General features: G+C 40.5%; 1 protein-coding gene across 5 annotated transcripts in view; it reads left to right on the top strand.

Moving 5' to 3' along the window:
* SLC4A4 (solute carrier family 4 member 4) overlaps window positions 1–16,609 on the top strand; it is a 243,332-nt gene that overhangs the window by 185,394 nt on the left and 41,329 nt on the right. For all 5 annotated transcript variants that reach the window (XM_042470501.1, XM_042470504.1, XM_042470503.1 and 2 more), the window contains 4 exons: window positions 4,519–4,652; window positions 5,956–6,227; window positions 8,961–9,031; window positions 14,948–15,136. In XM_042470501.1, coding sequence (XP_042326435.1) covers window positions 4,519–4,652; window positions 5,956–6,227; window positions 8,961–9,031; window positions 14,948–15,136 — 666 coding nt within the window. The remainder of the gene's footprint in view (window positions 1–4,518; window positions 4,653–5,955; window positions 6,228–8,960; window positions 9,032–14,947; window positions 15,137–16,609) is intronic.

Consider the following 16,609-nt stretch of genomic DNA (forward strand, 5'->3'; position numbering starts at 1 on the left):
TGTGGCACATGTGCTGTCTGACAGAGAGAAGGCTAAATAGTTCACAAAACTACAAATCCCAGAATTCCATATGATGGAGCCAGGGCAGTTCAAGTAGTGTCAAACTGCATCATTTCTGCAGAGAAGGCGCTCAAAGATAGGTCACCTTAACTGTGGCTTCTTTCTATACCAGCTTTTTGATTTCTTTGGATGTGTTACAAAAGTCATTAAAGTGAAGTTAGGGTCTCTTAGGCATAGTTTACAAAAGCTGCTATTTTGGACTGCTAGAATCACCTTTGGGACAGTTCTGGGAAGCTGTAGCCCAAAATGTAACTGACTTTTCCCTGACCTGCTCTTAAAACTATCAGATGTGTTACAGAGAGGCGCCAGGTGAAGGTCTACAGGGTCTGGTTTAGGATCTACATGCCAGCTAGGGCCAACTGAGGTCTTTGTCATGTCCTTTCAAATATGTAATCCTCTCTTTTATTGCTTCTGCAGAACAATAACTGCTGCTTCTGAGAATGTTGCTTACATTTAATTAAACGAAATAGCTCAGCTAAACCATTATATTCGGCATTCCATTTTTACCTTACATCCCTCTGAAGCATAACCATTCTAGAACCTCTGAAGTATCTTTTTTGTTGTTTCTTCTGTTTCCAAAACAATAAAAAGAAATTAAGGTGCCTATAACAGTTGGAATCTGTGGTTTGCTGTCAGATACCTGATGACTTCCTTTCTTGGCATTGCAGTATGGTACCAAATATATGTTTTTGCATTGCACCTAGCCTTCTAGCAGAAAAGATGGATGTTCTTTTGGGGGGAAAGAGTTTAATGTTGCTTTCCCTAACCTGGTGCCCTCCTGGCATTGCAGTATGATACCAAATAGATTTTTTTTTTGCATTGCTCCTAGTCTTCTAGCAAAAAAGAGGAACCTTTTTTGGGGAAAGGGTTTAAAGTTGTCTTCCCTAACCTGTCACCCTCTAGGTCTTCTGGACTACAACTCCCATCATTCCCAGGAAGTGTTTGCCATTAGTCATGTTGTTTGGGAATAATAGAAGTTGTTGTAAGTCCATCTGAAGGGTACTAGGTTGGTGAAGGCTGCTTTAAAGAAACTTTTAATGTATAAAAGTCAGTTTCTTGCTAGTTAAAAAAGTTCTCCTCTCTCTTGTTAAGGAAGTTATATGGAGAGAAATTATGTGTGAACATTTTCAAATGCATGGATTCAAGAGAATGTTTGAAATGCCACCTCATGAATAAAAAAAATCTCAACCTGAAACCTCCTCCACCCCACATGAAACAGAAACTAATTCAGACATAGTACTAAAACAGAAGGGCTAACCTAGTATGTGAAGTGTGAAGATCTAGCTTGCAAGGGATCTAGGGGTGCCATTCTGCCTCTCTGAAGTCCCTCCAGCCCAAGCTCTACCCATGGAGCTAAGGAGATTCTCCCTATCAGTCCCACTTTCCAGTTGGGAAAAATGGGGGGAATCCTACTGTTACCTCCACTCTCATCTGCATGTCTTTTGAAAGTCAGAGGTATCTCTGTGTTCAGTTGTTGTACAACATGTTACATATAGGTAGAACTCAGAGAGATAACCACTTTAGTCTGGAATATTAGTATGCAAAGGGATCTTGTAGTGCCCTTGAAACTTAACTGAGTGAAAGAAGTTGGAGCATAAGTTTTCATAGACTTGCTTAGATCTGAGGAAGTGGACCAAGTTTGAAAGCTGGTACTACAACTTATTTCACACAGTTAGTCCCAAATGTGCTACAAGATCCCTTTGCATATGTTACATGTATAAAGAATAGTATATATTCTTATTCATTCATTCATTTAGAGTATTTATATTCCACTCTTCAATAAAAAGGCTCCAAAAGTGCCTTACAAATTTTTAATCTAACCTTTCCCTGGCCTCAGGTTTTCAATCTAAAAAGACATAACACACAAGGAAAAGGGGATGGAAGTAGGAGAGGGGATTAAATCCAACATAAACTGACTGCTCTTCTTTCCCTCAGGGGCCAGAGTAGTGGCAGTTGCAGCGGAGGGTGAGCCTTTCATCAGCTGCAGGGAACAAAGCATGATGGAGCTATAATATAGAAACATACAAGGCATGTCTGGTCTAGCATTCTTTTCTCATAATGTCCCATCAGTAGGACATGAGGACAGGAACACTCATCCACTAGCAACTAGTAGACAGGGATGTATTGCTTATGATTTTAGAGGAAAAAGTAGCCGTAATGACTACTAGTAGCTGAACATTGCATCTTATATTCCATCCTTCAGTGATCCTTAGTTTAACTGTGGCCAGCCATGCTCTGTGTGAAGAATTACTTAGTTTCCTCTTTCTTCCTCTTTCGTCTTGGATCCAATTTTGGAAGAAAGGTGGGAATATAAGTTCAATGACACAAAATAAAAACCAATGAACCAAGTAATGTCTCGAGTTCCTCACTATTCAGCTTCATTAAATGACCTAGGCTTCTATTATTAAAAACAACACTGTGCACATAATGCATATTTTTTAAAATGTCTGCCAGTCTCCACATACTGATTTTGTTTCTGTGTTTTTCATCAAGTTATTCACCATAACCTTAAGATTTTTCTTTGTTGGTTCTTGCGAGCTACAACCCTCGACAGTTGAAGTTAGGAGGATATTTCCCACTAAATGGCTAAGTACACTTGCTTGCTTGCGTTGAAGCAAGATCACTCTGGGGCTCTTTGCAATTCTTTTTTAAAAATCCAACCTAAATAATTTCGCATTGTCAGCACACTTTGTGACCTTACTGCTGAGCACATGGTTCCTGAGTCTCAAAACGGTAACTGAATAACTTGTGGACATTTGCAAAGAATCCTGTGAATTGTGGAAATTTTTTTTTAAGTATGACATTAGCCCTCAGGGTGATAGAAAGAAGTTTTAAGATCACCTAGTTGTTATACTCACAAAAGTTTAAAAGAAGTAAAGCAGAGCCAAAAAGAAAAGGCAGTATTTCATTTATTAGTTTTTCATGTTTTCACTGATTCAGAAGTAACCCCTTAAATTTTTAGTATTGCTTTGGGCATTTTTGAACTTTGGAATGGTAGCAGCAGTTCTTGGTCTCTTGAGCTGATTAGAATACACTGTTGAGAGCAGAGAGCAGATGTGTTAGGCTTCCCACCATAGAAAGGGTGCAGCAGTGGAGAACTGCACATCTTTGCCTTTCCATGGTTAGACTGTAATATGTGTACTGTACTAGTACTACTTTTTTGCTGGCACAGGCCCCAAAGCAACTTACCATTACATAATGCATACAGTATAAGTCCTGTTTTGAGAGACAGGCAGGATATAAATTAATCAGTCCAACAAATTATACTGTTCTGTACATGGCTGTCAATTCACTGCAGATTGTCACATACAAGACCATGTACTTCTGACTAGGTGGAAAGAATATTTGAAAAATATTCAAAAAATGGGCTAAAATTAGTTTCTTGGGTGTCAGGAAACCCTGATGAGGGGAATCCTGGATGGGTGACTTATTCTGTGTGAAAAATGCACGTAAGGTGATTATTATTTGCACACAAAACAGCATGTTCTGTGCAAAAAAAATAATATTTCTATGCAGAAAATGGAATTTCCCCCACAGAAAACAAGTTTCTTACATACAAAGCAGCATTTTCTGTGCAGAAAACATTACATGGTGTTTTCTGTGCTGGAAACTGTTTCTGCACACAAAGCATCACTTTCTGTGATAAATAAAGTACATTTGTATGGAATAAGCCCTGAATAGCAAAGGATCTTTGAAAACTTCAGTGGTAAAATTATTATTTTTCCCCTGGTGAGAATGGAATTTATGATGATCTACATTCCTGTCTCTCATTATTGGGTGCTAAAAATATGATTGTTACTCTCATGACCTGCTGAGATTCTTTCAGCAGCTGCCTGGGGATTGTGAGGAGACAGGAGAACTGTTTGTTCTCCTCCATCATTGGAATTCTTATGCTTTTGATGGCTTCATCTTGCATTATGCTTATAGTAATCACAGAAGGTGTGCAATATGACCTACTCCTGGAGAAGAAGGGTCTACTCAAATCCATAATTGCATAAAGTTCCTCCAGTTTATTATTCATTTCAACAATTTTCTTCTACTCCTTCTTCCTGCTCAGTTATCCTTAGGCTACATTGCCTGAGGGGAAATTGCATACAAAGATTTGAGTATGTGCAGATGTGTGATTTGAGCTCATCTATAGTTCAGGTTTCAAAGCTGGATTTCCATGAATGAGAAGAATGATTTGTTCTTGCTTCACCGGAGGGTAGGACCAAGTTGAATGTTTTTAAGTTACAGAAGGGTAGATATTGATTAACTTGTTAACTTAAGCACTGTTAGACCGTGGAACCAATTACCTAGAATGGTGGTGAGATCTCTTTCTCTGGATGTTTTCGAAAGGAGGTTAAACAGCTACAATTGAATAGGGGTTGGATGTGATGACTTATGGGGCCCCTTCCAACTCTGATGCTATGAAAGCGCTTCTGAAATGTCTTCACCTGTTTATTCCTTTGTTCCTAGGGCGTGTTGGAAAGCTTTCTCGGTACAGCTGTTTCAGGAGCTGTCTTTTGCCTTTTCGCTGGCCAACCCCTCACTATACTGAGCAGCACTGGGCCTGTTTTGGTCTTTGAACGGCTTTTATTTAATTTTAGCAAGTAAGTACAAGAGACTACTGCTGGGGGATAGTGCCACTCTTATTTCTAGCAGAATGCTTTAACAGATATTTAAAGGGGATGATATCTGCATTGCAGTCTGAATGCTTCATGGTGCAAATGAGAGATTATTGTTATGAAACATGATCTTAGCATAAAACAAAGACGAGATGATAGTAATACTGGCATCACACTTCCTGCTGTAGCATTAGGATATTTCTGAAGCCTAATGACAAGACAATGCAGACCCGAATTATACTTTCTTGCGTTGTTTCTGATCTGCAAATTCAGCCTTGTTTGAAAACAAGCTCTTATTTTACAGTGAAATTAACAGTTACCAAATTGGCCTCCAAGAGGAAATGAACATTAGTACTGAGGAGTTTGCACTGCCTTCTTCTGAATTAGAGTGTTCTAAATTTTTCTTCATGGTTCTTGTCAGATGAAATGAAACTTATTCAAGTAAGGGCCACCCCCATCCCCCAAAAGGATAGTCATCAGGAAGTTCCCTTATACTCAGGCCATTTGTCCATTTGGTCCAGTAAAGTTCTCAGTGGAGAGAATGATCTTTTCCAGATGAGATTCTTCTTGAGTACAGATATTTGGGATTGTGTTTAAGATTTTACAGATGGCTAGCTCATGTTTTTTTCCTTTTTGGACTATCTACTGACCACCTTAATTCTCACCCATTAATAATATCTGGAGTTCTATAGACTTCTGCTGCTCCAGTTATAATATCGAAAATTAGCACCTGGAATTGTATCATTTTGATGCTCATAGTTTCACTTGCCCTCATAGCAATGAAAATGGGTTTGAAAGTACATGGCATAGGGGAGAGTAAGACAGTATTTGTATTATATAGCCTGAGTAGTTTGATACCATGTTAGCTGCTGTGGCTCACTAAGGCAGAATCCTGGACTTTGTTGTTTGATGAAGTACATGGAATTCTCTGCTAGAGAGCTCTAGTTGAGTGAGTGTGTTACATCACTCTAGCTAAGAATTTCAAGTATCTCACAAAAATTACAAATCTCAAATTTCATAGGATGGACCCATGACACTTAGAGTGGCATGACACTGCTATAATTGTGCAGTGTACATGTTCTCTAAGTGATGTTTAGTAGTTGAGTGAATGAGTCTTTCATGCCCTATGTAATACTTTGTCTCCCTATAAGGAAGACTATGAAGGCTCTGTGTGTATGTGTGCGTGCGCACGCATCTGTCTGTTTTGCATAATCTGTTTTTCCAGCCATCTTTTTTATGTCTTCCATCTTTATTTTCACTTTATTATTTATTATTATTATTTTTTTAGAGATAATGGTTTTGATTATCTGGAGTTTCGCCTCTGGATTGGCTTGTGGTCAGCCTTCCTGTGTCTCTTTCTGGTTGCTACTGATGCCAGCTTTTTGGTCCAGTACTTCACCCGTTTCACGGAAGAAGGATTCTCTTCCTTGATCAGCTTCATCTTCATCTATGATGCATTCAAGAAGATGATCAAATTAGCAGATTATTACCCCATCAATTCCCATTTTAAAGTAGACTACATTACACTTTATTCCTGTACCTGCATGCCACCAGATCCAGGTAAGAGGGAGCTGTGTTGTCAATTTTCTGTTGCTCACTATTTCACCTGCACAGTATTTTCCAGCAGTCTAATGTACTAACATACTTGAATCTTTTGAAAATACCTGTCTTGACAATCTGTATTCTTAGCTTTCCACCCAGCAGTTTCATATATCACCTTTTATGTACTGCATATATGCCAGCTGATTCAGTTAATTCTGGGATAGGCAGCTTCTGATGATGGAATGGCCCATTTTCTGCATAGTAATGCCATTTAAGCAAAAACAAATGCAAGATGTCATCCATTCTCCTGTATAGTGTCCTGCCGTTGTGTCTCAAATGGCCTGTACGCAGATTCATTTCAGATAGGCACTGATGATGAAACCAGAGTCCCAAACCTCTAGAGCTACAGGGATCATACCTTGAGCCTGCCTGGGAGGTTTGCAAAATTTCTGTCCACCACTATAGTCCAAATTCTGGATTTAAAGTAAGGTGTGCAATTGCACAAAGGACACACATATAACTTTGTCTCAGTTTTGTACCTTGTACCTTGCAGTACAACTGAAAATGTATTTCATCTTTATCCCACAATTAGTTCTTGAGATTCTCTACTAGTGCTTGATACTATTGGGGGGGGGGGAAGCTGGAATGACTGTGTGTCCCTGTGTTTCGTGATATGTACATACATATGTATCCCCTAATATGTTGTCTGCTCCTTTTATTCCACATCACAGCATCACTGCCATGAAAACTGCATCTTTAGTTCTGTGATGCACACAGACTATATTCCAAAAAGTATGTGCACACATCTCTTTTGATGGATATAACAAACGGTGAAACGTTTTTTTTACCACTGAAGTGACGCCTTTGCTTTGGCTCCATGCTGAGATTTGATTATGGATTTATTGCATCCCCTGCTGCTGAGCAGCCAGTACTGCTTGAAGTGTGGCAGGCCGGGTGGGTCGGTGGGTGGAGGGAGCAAAAAAGAAACAAATCACCAGATAGTATATCAAACTGTCTGGTTGCTTTTAAACAAAAGGTTTAAAGCTCCTTTCTTCCTCAAGACTCTGTTGTTGGCATGAACTTATTGTTGACTGTTCCCTAGGAGTAGGCATTTTATTTTATTTTAAATGGCAGGATGGTTGTGTAAAAAGTGTGGAGGTGTTTCACTGCACTGGGCTGGTTAACAGCATACAAAAGTCTTGGCTCACTCCCAGTATGTACAACAATTTAGAGAGCTGTGTGTGTCTGCACGAGGCTGTGCAGGCTTTGTGCTTCTATTAAAAGCAACTGCAGTTTTCCATTCAAGCATCTTCTGTTTTCCCAGAATCTAGTAGATCTGGTGAATGAGGCAGGAAGCTTAGAGTTCATTTGACTCTAACCAGACCTCTGCTTTAAGTAGTGAAGCTTACGGCCTGGCTCTGTCAAGTCCTGTGACCCACTGAGACCATGCTAGAGGACAGGCCATCAGTACAAGGGTTTCAGCTTTAGGTGTACAGGTTGCCATTCATCATTTATGCTGAGCCAGTCTGGTTGTCATTTTCCTCTGTAGAAATACTTCAGAACCTCTACCTCTGTTTTTCTTTGGAGTTAACTGAAATGAAGACTAGCTTTCTTTGACTTGTCCTTTTAAAGTTTGCCCTCCTTATAAAGTTTGTTATATGGTTCAGTCTACCTTATCCAGAATTCTGAAATCCAAAATATTCCAAAATCCAAAACTGTCCACATGGGTTGCTGAGACCCATTTGGTTTCTTAGGGTTCAGTGTACACAAACGTGTATATAAAATTACCTTCAGGCTATGTGTGTAATGTGAATATGAAACATAAATGAATTTCATGTTTAGACTGAGTCTCAGCTCCAACATATCTCATTTTGTATGTACAAGTATTATAAAAAGTCCAAAAAAACCTCTGAAATCCAAAGTATTTCTGGCCCTAAGCATTTTCAATAAGGGAGACTCAACCTGTATTACATTCTAAGATACCAAAAAAGTTCTACACTTTTTAATATACTGCTAGCAGACAATGTCTAAAAGCACTATTTGGGATCATACCATATTGTATAAACATTACTTTCTAAATATTTTTAAAGTTGTTATTGTTGTTGTTGTTGTTGTTATTATTATTATTATTATTATTATTATTATTCAGTGTACATCACATAAATATTTTAGTGTTTCCTGAAATCCTGACAGGTTGGGTTCACTTTTTCCCTCCCACACACAGGAAAAGAAAAATGCTGAGTCCTGTTCCTTCCTTGACTGCAAATTTAACCATTTTGTCTTGCAAATTGTTATCCCTATATAATAAAAGGATAAAATGGCAGAGTTGATAGTGTGATTCTTATTATGCAGATAAAATATACTTTGATCTCCTGGATAGAATGAGGATTTATTAGTGATGAATTTACAATGAAATACTGATAAGTGTTCTAGTCATACAGGCACCAAAATAATCCGAGGCAATTATGTATGTTTCCACATCAGGTAACAATGAAATCATGCAAGTTTCAAGTTGTAGCATATGATGTTGCTTACTTTCTGAAGCTTCTCTGTGCCCTTAGGAGTAATTCTGAATAGTTATTTGGGCTGTTTATAGCTTGTGGCTTAAGGGGAAAGAAAGACGTGATATTATTTTCAGATAGACATACAGTAATTCAGTTGTGAGTTTCTTTTTAATTGCAACAGTTTCCCCACTATGTTTGAAGTGGCCCATTCATAAAAAACTGCATTCTGCTCTCTTGTCTCTTGTAGTTAATGGCTCATTATCCAATGAGACAGCCACACCATCAGCTTATTGGTCTGCAAATAACTCTGCTGACATGGTAAGTGGAGCTAATGGGGTAATTGGACTTCTGAAATCTCTTTCTTCTCTGCAGTTACAATTCACTGGCTTTTTAAAACCATTTTGACTTTAATCCTGTGTTGTAAGAGTTTGCTCGAGAGAATCATATAATCACAGAGTTGGATGAGACCACAGGGCCATCCAGTCCAACCCCCTGGCATCAATAATACACAATCCAAGCACCCCTTGGTAGATGGCCATCCAGCCTCTGTTTAAAGACCTCCAAAGAAGGAGACTCCACCACTCTCTGAGGGAGTGTGTTCCACTGTCAAACAGCAATTACTGTCAGGACGTTCCTCCTTCTCCTCCTCCTAAATAAAACTTTTATTTGTAACCCGCTTTTTGTTAGAACAATCAAAGTGGCTTACAGTGTTAAAAATGATACAGCAATATATACAAAATATCCCCCCTTAAAAAAGAATTAAACAATTTAGTATTAAAATTACATACATAAAACATAAAACAATTAAAACAATAATGCTGGGCAGAATCATTATATGGGGGAGTCATTACATGGCCGAGTAGTTTATTCTGGGAAGGTCTGCCGGAAGAGATCCATCTTGACAGCTTTCTTGATGATGTCTAGGTTGGTAATTTGAAGGATCTTGTCCGGCAGGCCATTCCATAAGGTGGGAGTGACTGCGGAGAAAGTCCTCTGGGAGGACGCAGTCAATCTGGTCTTTACAGACTGCAACAGCTTCCCCCCAGAGGATCTGAGTGCACAGGGCGGATTATACAGAAGTAGGCGATCCCTTAAATAAGTTGGGCCCAAGCCATGTAGGGGTTTAAAGGTGATAACCAAGACCTAATACTGTGCCTGAAAACTAATAGGCAGCCAGTGGAATGACTTTAGTATTGGTGTTATGTGGTCACTCCTTGATGTTCCAGTAATCAACCTTGCTGCCATATTCTATACCAGGTGTAGTTTTTGGACTAGGCACAAGGGTAGCCCCATGTAAAGCACATTACAAAAATCAAGTCTTGAGGTTACCAGTGCATGTATTACAGTTACAAGGTGCCCCGATTCCAGGAAAGGGTGCAGTTGGTACATCAGCAGAAGCTGATAACAAGCGCTTGACCGTTGCATTCACCTGATTTCTCATGTGAAGTGACGGATCAAGAAGTATCCCCCAGACTGTGAACACAGTCCTTTGAGGAGAGCGTGAGGTTGCAACCCGATACCTGGTTTGGGAGCCCCTACTGTACGTACCTCCATTTTGTCTGGATTCAGTTTGAGCTTGTTTCCCCTCATCCAGTCCATTACTGCCTCAAGACATTGACGGAGGGGGAAAATGCCATCTTTCGTTGTCGCTGATGACCAAGACATGGGGCAATATATTTGTGTGTCATCAGCATACTGATAACACCCGTCTATGGATGATTTCTCCCAGTGGCTTCATATAAATATTGAATAGCATCGGGACAGGATGGTACCTATTTTGGAGGAGCAACTGTCCCCGAGCATCACCCTCTGGAACCTCCCTGATAGGAAGGAGCGGAACCATTGCAACACAGTGCCTCTGATTCCTAACTCTCTCAGGCGTTCCAAGAGGATGTTGTGATCTGTTGTGTCAAATGCTACTGAGAGGTCTAGAAACATCAACAGCATGCCTAGACGAAGGTCATCAGTTTCCACCCTATATCCCGTCCTGAAGCCAGTTTGAAATGGATCAAGAACATCGGCTTCATCCAAGATCACTTGGAGCTGAAGAGAAACAGCCGTCTCGATCACCTTGCTCAAAAATGGCAGATGGGATACAGGCCTGTAGTTTTTCCTGTCCAGGGGGTCCCGGGAAGGTTTTTTCAGGAGCGGTCTAATATTGAGGTGGAATCTCTTTTCCTGTAGCTTGCATCCATTGTTATGTTTCTATTCTCTGGATTAGCAGAAAACTAATCATAGAATCATAGAATCGTAGAGTTGGAAGAGACCACAAGGGCCATCCAGTCCAACCCCCTGCCATGCAGGAAATCCAAATCAAAGCATCCCTGACAAATGGCCATCCAGCCTCTGTTTAAAGACCTCCAAGGAAGGAGACTCTATCACCCTCCGAGGGAGTGCATTCCACTGTCGAACAGCCCTTACTGTCAGGAAGTTCCTTCTAATGTTCAGATAGAATCTCTTTTCCTGTAGCTTGCATCCATTGTTCCGGGTCCTGTTCTCTGGAGCAGCAGAAAACAAGCTTGCTCCCTCCTCAATATGACATCCTTTCAAATATTTAAACAGCGCTATCATATCACCTCTTAACCTTCTTTTCTCCAGGCTAAACATCCCCAGCTCCCTAAGTCGTTCCTCATAGGGCATGGTTTCCAGACCTTTCACCATTTTTGTCGCCCTCCTTTGGACACGCTCCAGTTTCTCAATGTCCTTTCTGAATTGTGGCGCCCAGAACTGGACACAATATTCTAGGTGGGGCCTGACCAGAGCAGAATACAGTGGCACTATTACTTCTCTTGATCTAGACACTATACTTGTATTGATGCAGCCTAAAATAGCATTGGCCTTTTTAGCTGCCGCATCACACTGTTCACTCATGTTCAACTTGTGGTCTACTTGGACTCCTAGATCCCTTTCACACGTAGTTTCATTCAGCCAGGTGTCACCCATCCTATATCTGTGCATTTTATTTTTCCGCCCTAAATGCAATACCTTGCATTTCTCTGTGTTGAATTTCATTTTGTTAGCTTTGGCCCAGCTTTCTAGTCTATTCAGGTCATTTTGAATCTTGATCCTGTCCTCTGGGGTATTAGCTATTCCCCCTAATTTGGTGTCATCTGCAAATTTGATAAGTATGCTCCCAATTCTGTCATCCAGGTCATTGATAAAGATGTTGAATACCACTGGGCCCAGGACAGAGCCCTGTGGGACCCCACTGGTTACTTCTCTCCAGGATGAAAAGGAGCCATTGTTGAGCACTCTTTGGGTTCGGCCGGTCAACCAATTACAGATCCATGTAACAGTTCCTTTGTCTAGCCCACATTTTACAAGCTTGTTTGCAAGTATGTCATGGGAAACCTTGTCAAAGGCCTTAGTGAAATCAAGATATACTATATCCACAGCATTCCCTTCATCTACCAAGGTGGTAATTTTATCAAAGAAAGAGATTAGATTTGTCTGGCATGACTTGTTTCTCTGAAACCCATGTTGACTTTTTGTGATTATGGCATTGCCTTCTAGATGTTCACAGACTCTCTGTTTAATGATCTGCTCTAGAATCTTTCCTGGTATTGATGTCAGGCTAACTGGACGATAATTGTTGGGATCCTCTTTTTTCCCCTTTTTGAAGATGGGGACAACGTTTGCCCTCCGCCAGTCTGCTGGGATCTCTCCTGTTTTCCAGGAGTTCTCAAAGATTATTGCCAATGGCTCCGATATTACATTTGCCATTTCTTTTAATACCCTTGGATACCCTTGAACTAGCTTGCTCCATGCTCAATATGACACCCCTTGAAATACCTAAATAGGGTTATCATATCACCTCTTAACCTCATCTTCTCCAGGTTAAACATACACAGCTCCCTAAGTCTCTCTTCATAAGGCATAGTGTCCAGACCCATCACCATTTTGGTCACCAGTCTTTGGTTCAGAATTTACTTTATTAGTATTAAATTAATGATTATTAATTGATTATTCATAGATTATGGGTTGAATATAATGAAAATATTACACACTGATTGTTGTTGTTGCGTGCCTTCAAATAATTTCTGACTTAAGGCAACCCTAAGGCGTTCCAGCTTCTGCTAACCTAGCAGTTGCAAAGCATGTAAAAGTGCAAGTGAATAAATAGGTACCACTTTGGTTGGAAGGTAACAGCGTTGCATACAGTTGTGCTGGTTACATGACCACAGAATCATCTTTGACAACGCTGAGTCCCTTGGCTTTGTTATGGAGATAGGCACTGCTGCCTTCAGTCAGATAAGACTAGACAATCTTGTCAAAGGGGAAACCTTTATTTTTTACCTTAAAGCGAACCTATAATGGGGTTTTCTTGGCTTGTTTCTTCAGAGGGGGTTTGCTATTGCCATCTTCTGAGGCTAAGAGAGTGTAGCTATAACAAGGTCCCCCAGTGGATTTCCATGGCTGAACCCTGGTCTCTAGAGTCATAAGCCTAACCCCAAACCACTACTCCATGCTGGCTCTTCATAGGGTAGATTTACTGAATCAATTACTGAATGGTGAATCAAATAAGTCCCATTGATTTGATGGGTCTGTTCTACTGGGAATCAGCAACAGAATTCAGACCAGTGTTTGAAAGCATGAAATTGGCCTGTAATTAAAGCAAGAAAAGATGTTGAATTAACAATATTGGTGTTTTAACAATTGAAATTACACGTTTTAAACCACTCTTCAAATTAGAGACAGCAGCAACTATTTCCATGCTCAGAGTTAACATACAGCCAGTTTGGACCACTGTTGTTCTTTCTCCCAAACTGCCCTCCCCTCAAAAGAAGAGCAGTGCAACTGGGTCTGCACTGAGAAGGGGCTAATTAAAATCACAAGAGCATTCTTTTCAAAATTCTGCTAGGCAGGGAGGCAAAGGAGAGGGAAATGTGCTGAGTAGTACAATGTTCTGTGACAAAGTGTCATAGCCTTAAGGTGCTTCAAGGAGCTGACGTCCTACTTACATAGGAAATGGCATGTCCCATCAGTCCTCATGTGCATCTGTTGCCAAAATAGCTGTTGCCCTCTCCCTTCCCTCCTCCCCCCCATTCCTGCTTGCTAAGGTCAGCCTTCTGTTTCCTTCTCTACAGTACTTAATTGCTGTTGTTTATTCTTTCAGATCATATTCACTCTCATTTTGTCATCCCATTCCTCTTCCTCCTCCTAAATCTGTTTATTACCATTACTTCTCCTTTTACTTTGCTTTTCCTCTGCTGAGAAACTTAGACTGCAATCTCATTAGGGCAGTGATCCATCTTTTTTCCTAAATTAATGTGGAGCAGTAATGTGTCTTAAATTGCACATTAGGTTGGGGATCCTATTCCTTTTCTTCTGCAGACCATCTAACCAGGCACTGGTCAGACGGACCATGGTCTCTCTGACTTTATGGCAGCTTCGTATGTTCATGCTTGTTTTTGTATCCCACTGGATATAGTCTTGATAATACAGTCGGCCCTTTGTATCCATGGATTTTTTATCCATGGGTTCAACCATCCACGGCTTGAAAATATTTTTTTAAAATTGTAACTTCCTATGAGCAAATCTTGATTTTGCTATTTTATATAAGAGACACCATTTTATTATGCCATTATATTTAAAGAGACTTGAGCATCCACAAATTTTGTCATCCATGGGGGTCCTGGAACCAAGCCTCAGTGGATATCAAGGGCCCATAGTACTACTCAAACTCCAGTTAACTTACAGGCAAGAAGACAGCATGCAGAGAGGCAAGGAGATGGCTGTCTGCAACACATGGTTGTTGTACGAGAAAAGAAAGCTGAAATGGATCAGCAGAGTTGTGGCTTTCTCCTTGTCTCTTCTCATGCTGTTGAAGCACTTCCATTCTCTTCCTGAGGGTGATGGTCAGAAAAGTGTGTCATTTTACTGTACTGAAAAAATCTATTTGGTAAAAGGCATGCTTTTATGACTGTGTCCCTCAGGAAGGAGAATGGAAATGCTACAACAGCATGCAGAGAGGCAAGGAGAAAGCTGCTTATTTCCAGCTCTGTTTTGACTTTCTTTTCTCATGTGATAAGGCTTTATGATACTCATGTGCAGCAATTCAAGACCTTGCTGTGTAACATATTCTAGTCCCACCCAGGCGTTTAGGTCCACTTGGGTTTCATCATGTTTTCTAATTCCCCAATTATTGACAGGTGGGGATGAAAACCACCAATGACGAATGAATCGTAAGGCCTTCTAATTAATACTGATGCCAACTTTGTTTTCTGTTTATAGCACAACGGCACAATTGACTGGTCATCTTTGCCAAAGAAGGCATGCTTGAAATACGGAGGAGTCCTGGTGGGCAACAATTGCAAATATGTTCCCGACATTACTCTCATGTCATGTATCCTCTTCTTGGGTACCTACACCTGCTCTATGGCTTTGAAGAAATTCAAGACCAGTCGTTACTTCCCAACTACTGTAAGCAGACTGGCTTTGTGTTGTTTTCAGTATTCTTGTTTTAATTCAAAGGGGGGGGGGGACTTGACACATGACATCACTTCCAGATTCTGTAGTCCGCAGGTTATCCCCCCCCACATGAGGGGTTCCCCCCACAATAAGAATTTTGCTCCCCCCATTAAATTGTCCTCGTCCCCAAATTTCTAGCATTGCAGCAAATTAAAACTTAAACATCTAGAAATATAGTTTAGGCCTCCAAAGAAAAGGGGCAGGCAGAATGACCAAGGAAGTGCAAGCACAGCAAATGTAAACTATATGTGTGAATGATTTTCAGTGTTTCACTCTCTACAAAACAAGAAAATTAGGGACTGAAGGAAAATTTCATGGAGGAATGCCAAAATTCATATTTGAGGAGGTAATGTCTTCATTTTTCTCCCTGTATCTACACCCCTCACTTGGTTGGTGATTCTTCTTAGGGATCCAATGTGCCTGAAATGGGGGTGGGTCGAGAGTATCAGTGAATGGGAGACTAGGTGATCTGGCAAGCACAGTTAACAGCATATATTCTCTTTAGCTCTGTCATGGCAGCTCCTCTGAGTCATTTGGCCCAGGCCCAAGTTTGTGGAATTGGCAAAAGGGATCAGAGCAAATTGGGTGGCTAGGCATTCTTTTTATCCATGCCCTGCTCTGCCTCAGCTGTAGGCATGAAATATAAGTGTACATATCAGAGAAATACATTTTGGACGGACTTGCTATATCTACCCAAGATGCAATATATATTCCAAGATCCTACACTGAGCTTAGCATAGATTGCTGCATGTGAAGTTATACATTAACTGTGCTATACAACCCTTTTGCTGCTCCAAGCACATCTCCACGATCAATGTGTAAATGTATGCCCATGAATAATGCATCCATGCACATTTCTCAAATGTCCAGTTATACATGAGGGGCACAACATGTACCACTCTGCTTCTGCAGCCCTGAAATGAATGCAAGAGTTCAACATTGAAAGGCTTCTGTAGGGAAACGTATACATGTGCAAGATCCCAGCAGGATCCCAGCCATTCTTTGGTCTTAAAAACTTTGATTTTCTCCTATATTCCACCCCCCCACCCCCAAAGGTCTGCAGACCAAGCCTTCTCTATGAATTTTTTAACCTCCTTCTAAAAGTGCAGTAATATGATACAGTACATAATGCAGTACAGTACAGTGTGGAAAAGCTATTAAAGGCTATGAAGTTACATACATCCCATTTTTGAAGCATAAGATTGCACACAAATGCAAACAAATATTTTGTGCCTGTTTCAGGCAGGTAGTGCACTGGCCTGGCCATATATTTATTTGCATTATGAATATGTTTGCAATGTCACCAGAACCTAGAGGGAAGATAGCCTAGTTGATGGACCACAGACTTAGCGAACTGAGATCATATTGCTATACACTGATGCCTCTGGGCACTACATCCAGCATCCGTTTCTGTGTTTGTAATAG

This window comes from Sceloporus undulatus, chromosome 5, assembly GCF_019175285.1.
Source record: "Sceloporus undulatus isolate JIND9_A2432 ecotype Alabama chromosome 5, SceUnd_v1.1, whole genome shotgun sequence".
Classification (NCBI taxonomy): domain Eukaryota; kingdom Metazoa; phylum Chordata; class Lepidosauria; order Squamata; family Phrynosomatidae; genus Sceloporus; species Sceloporus undulatus.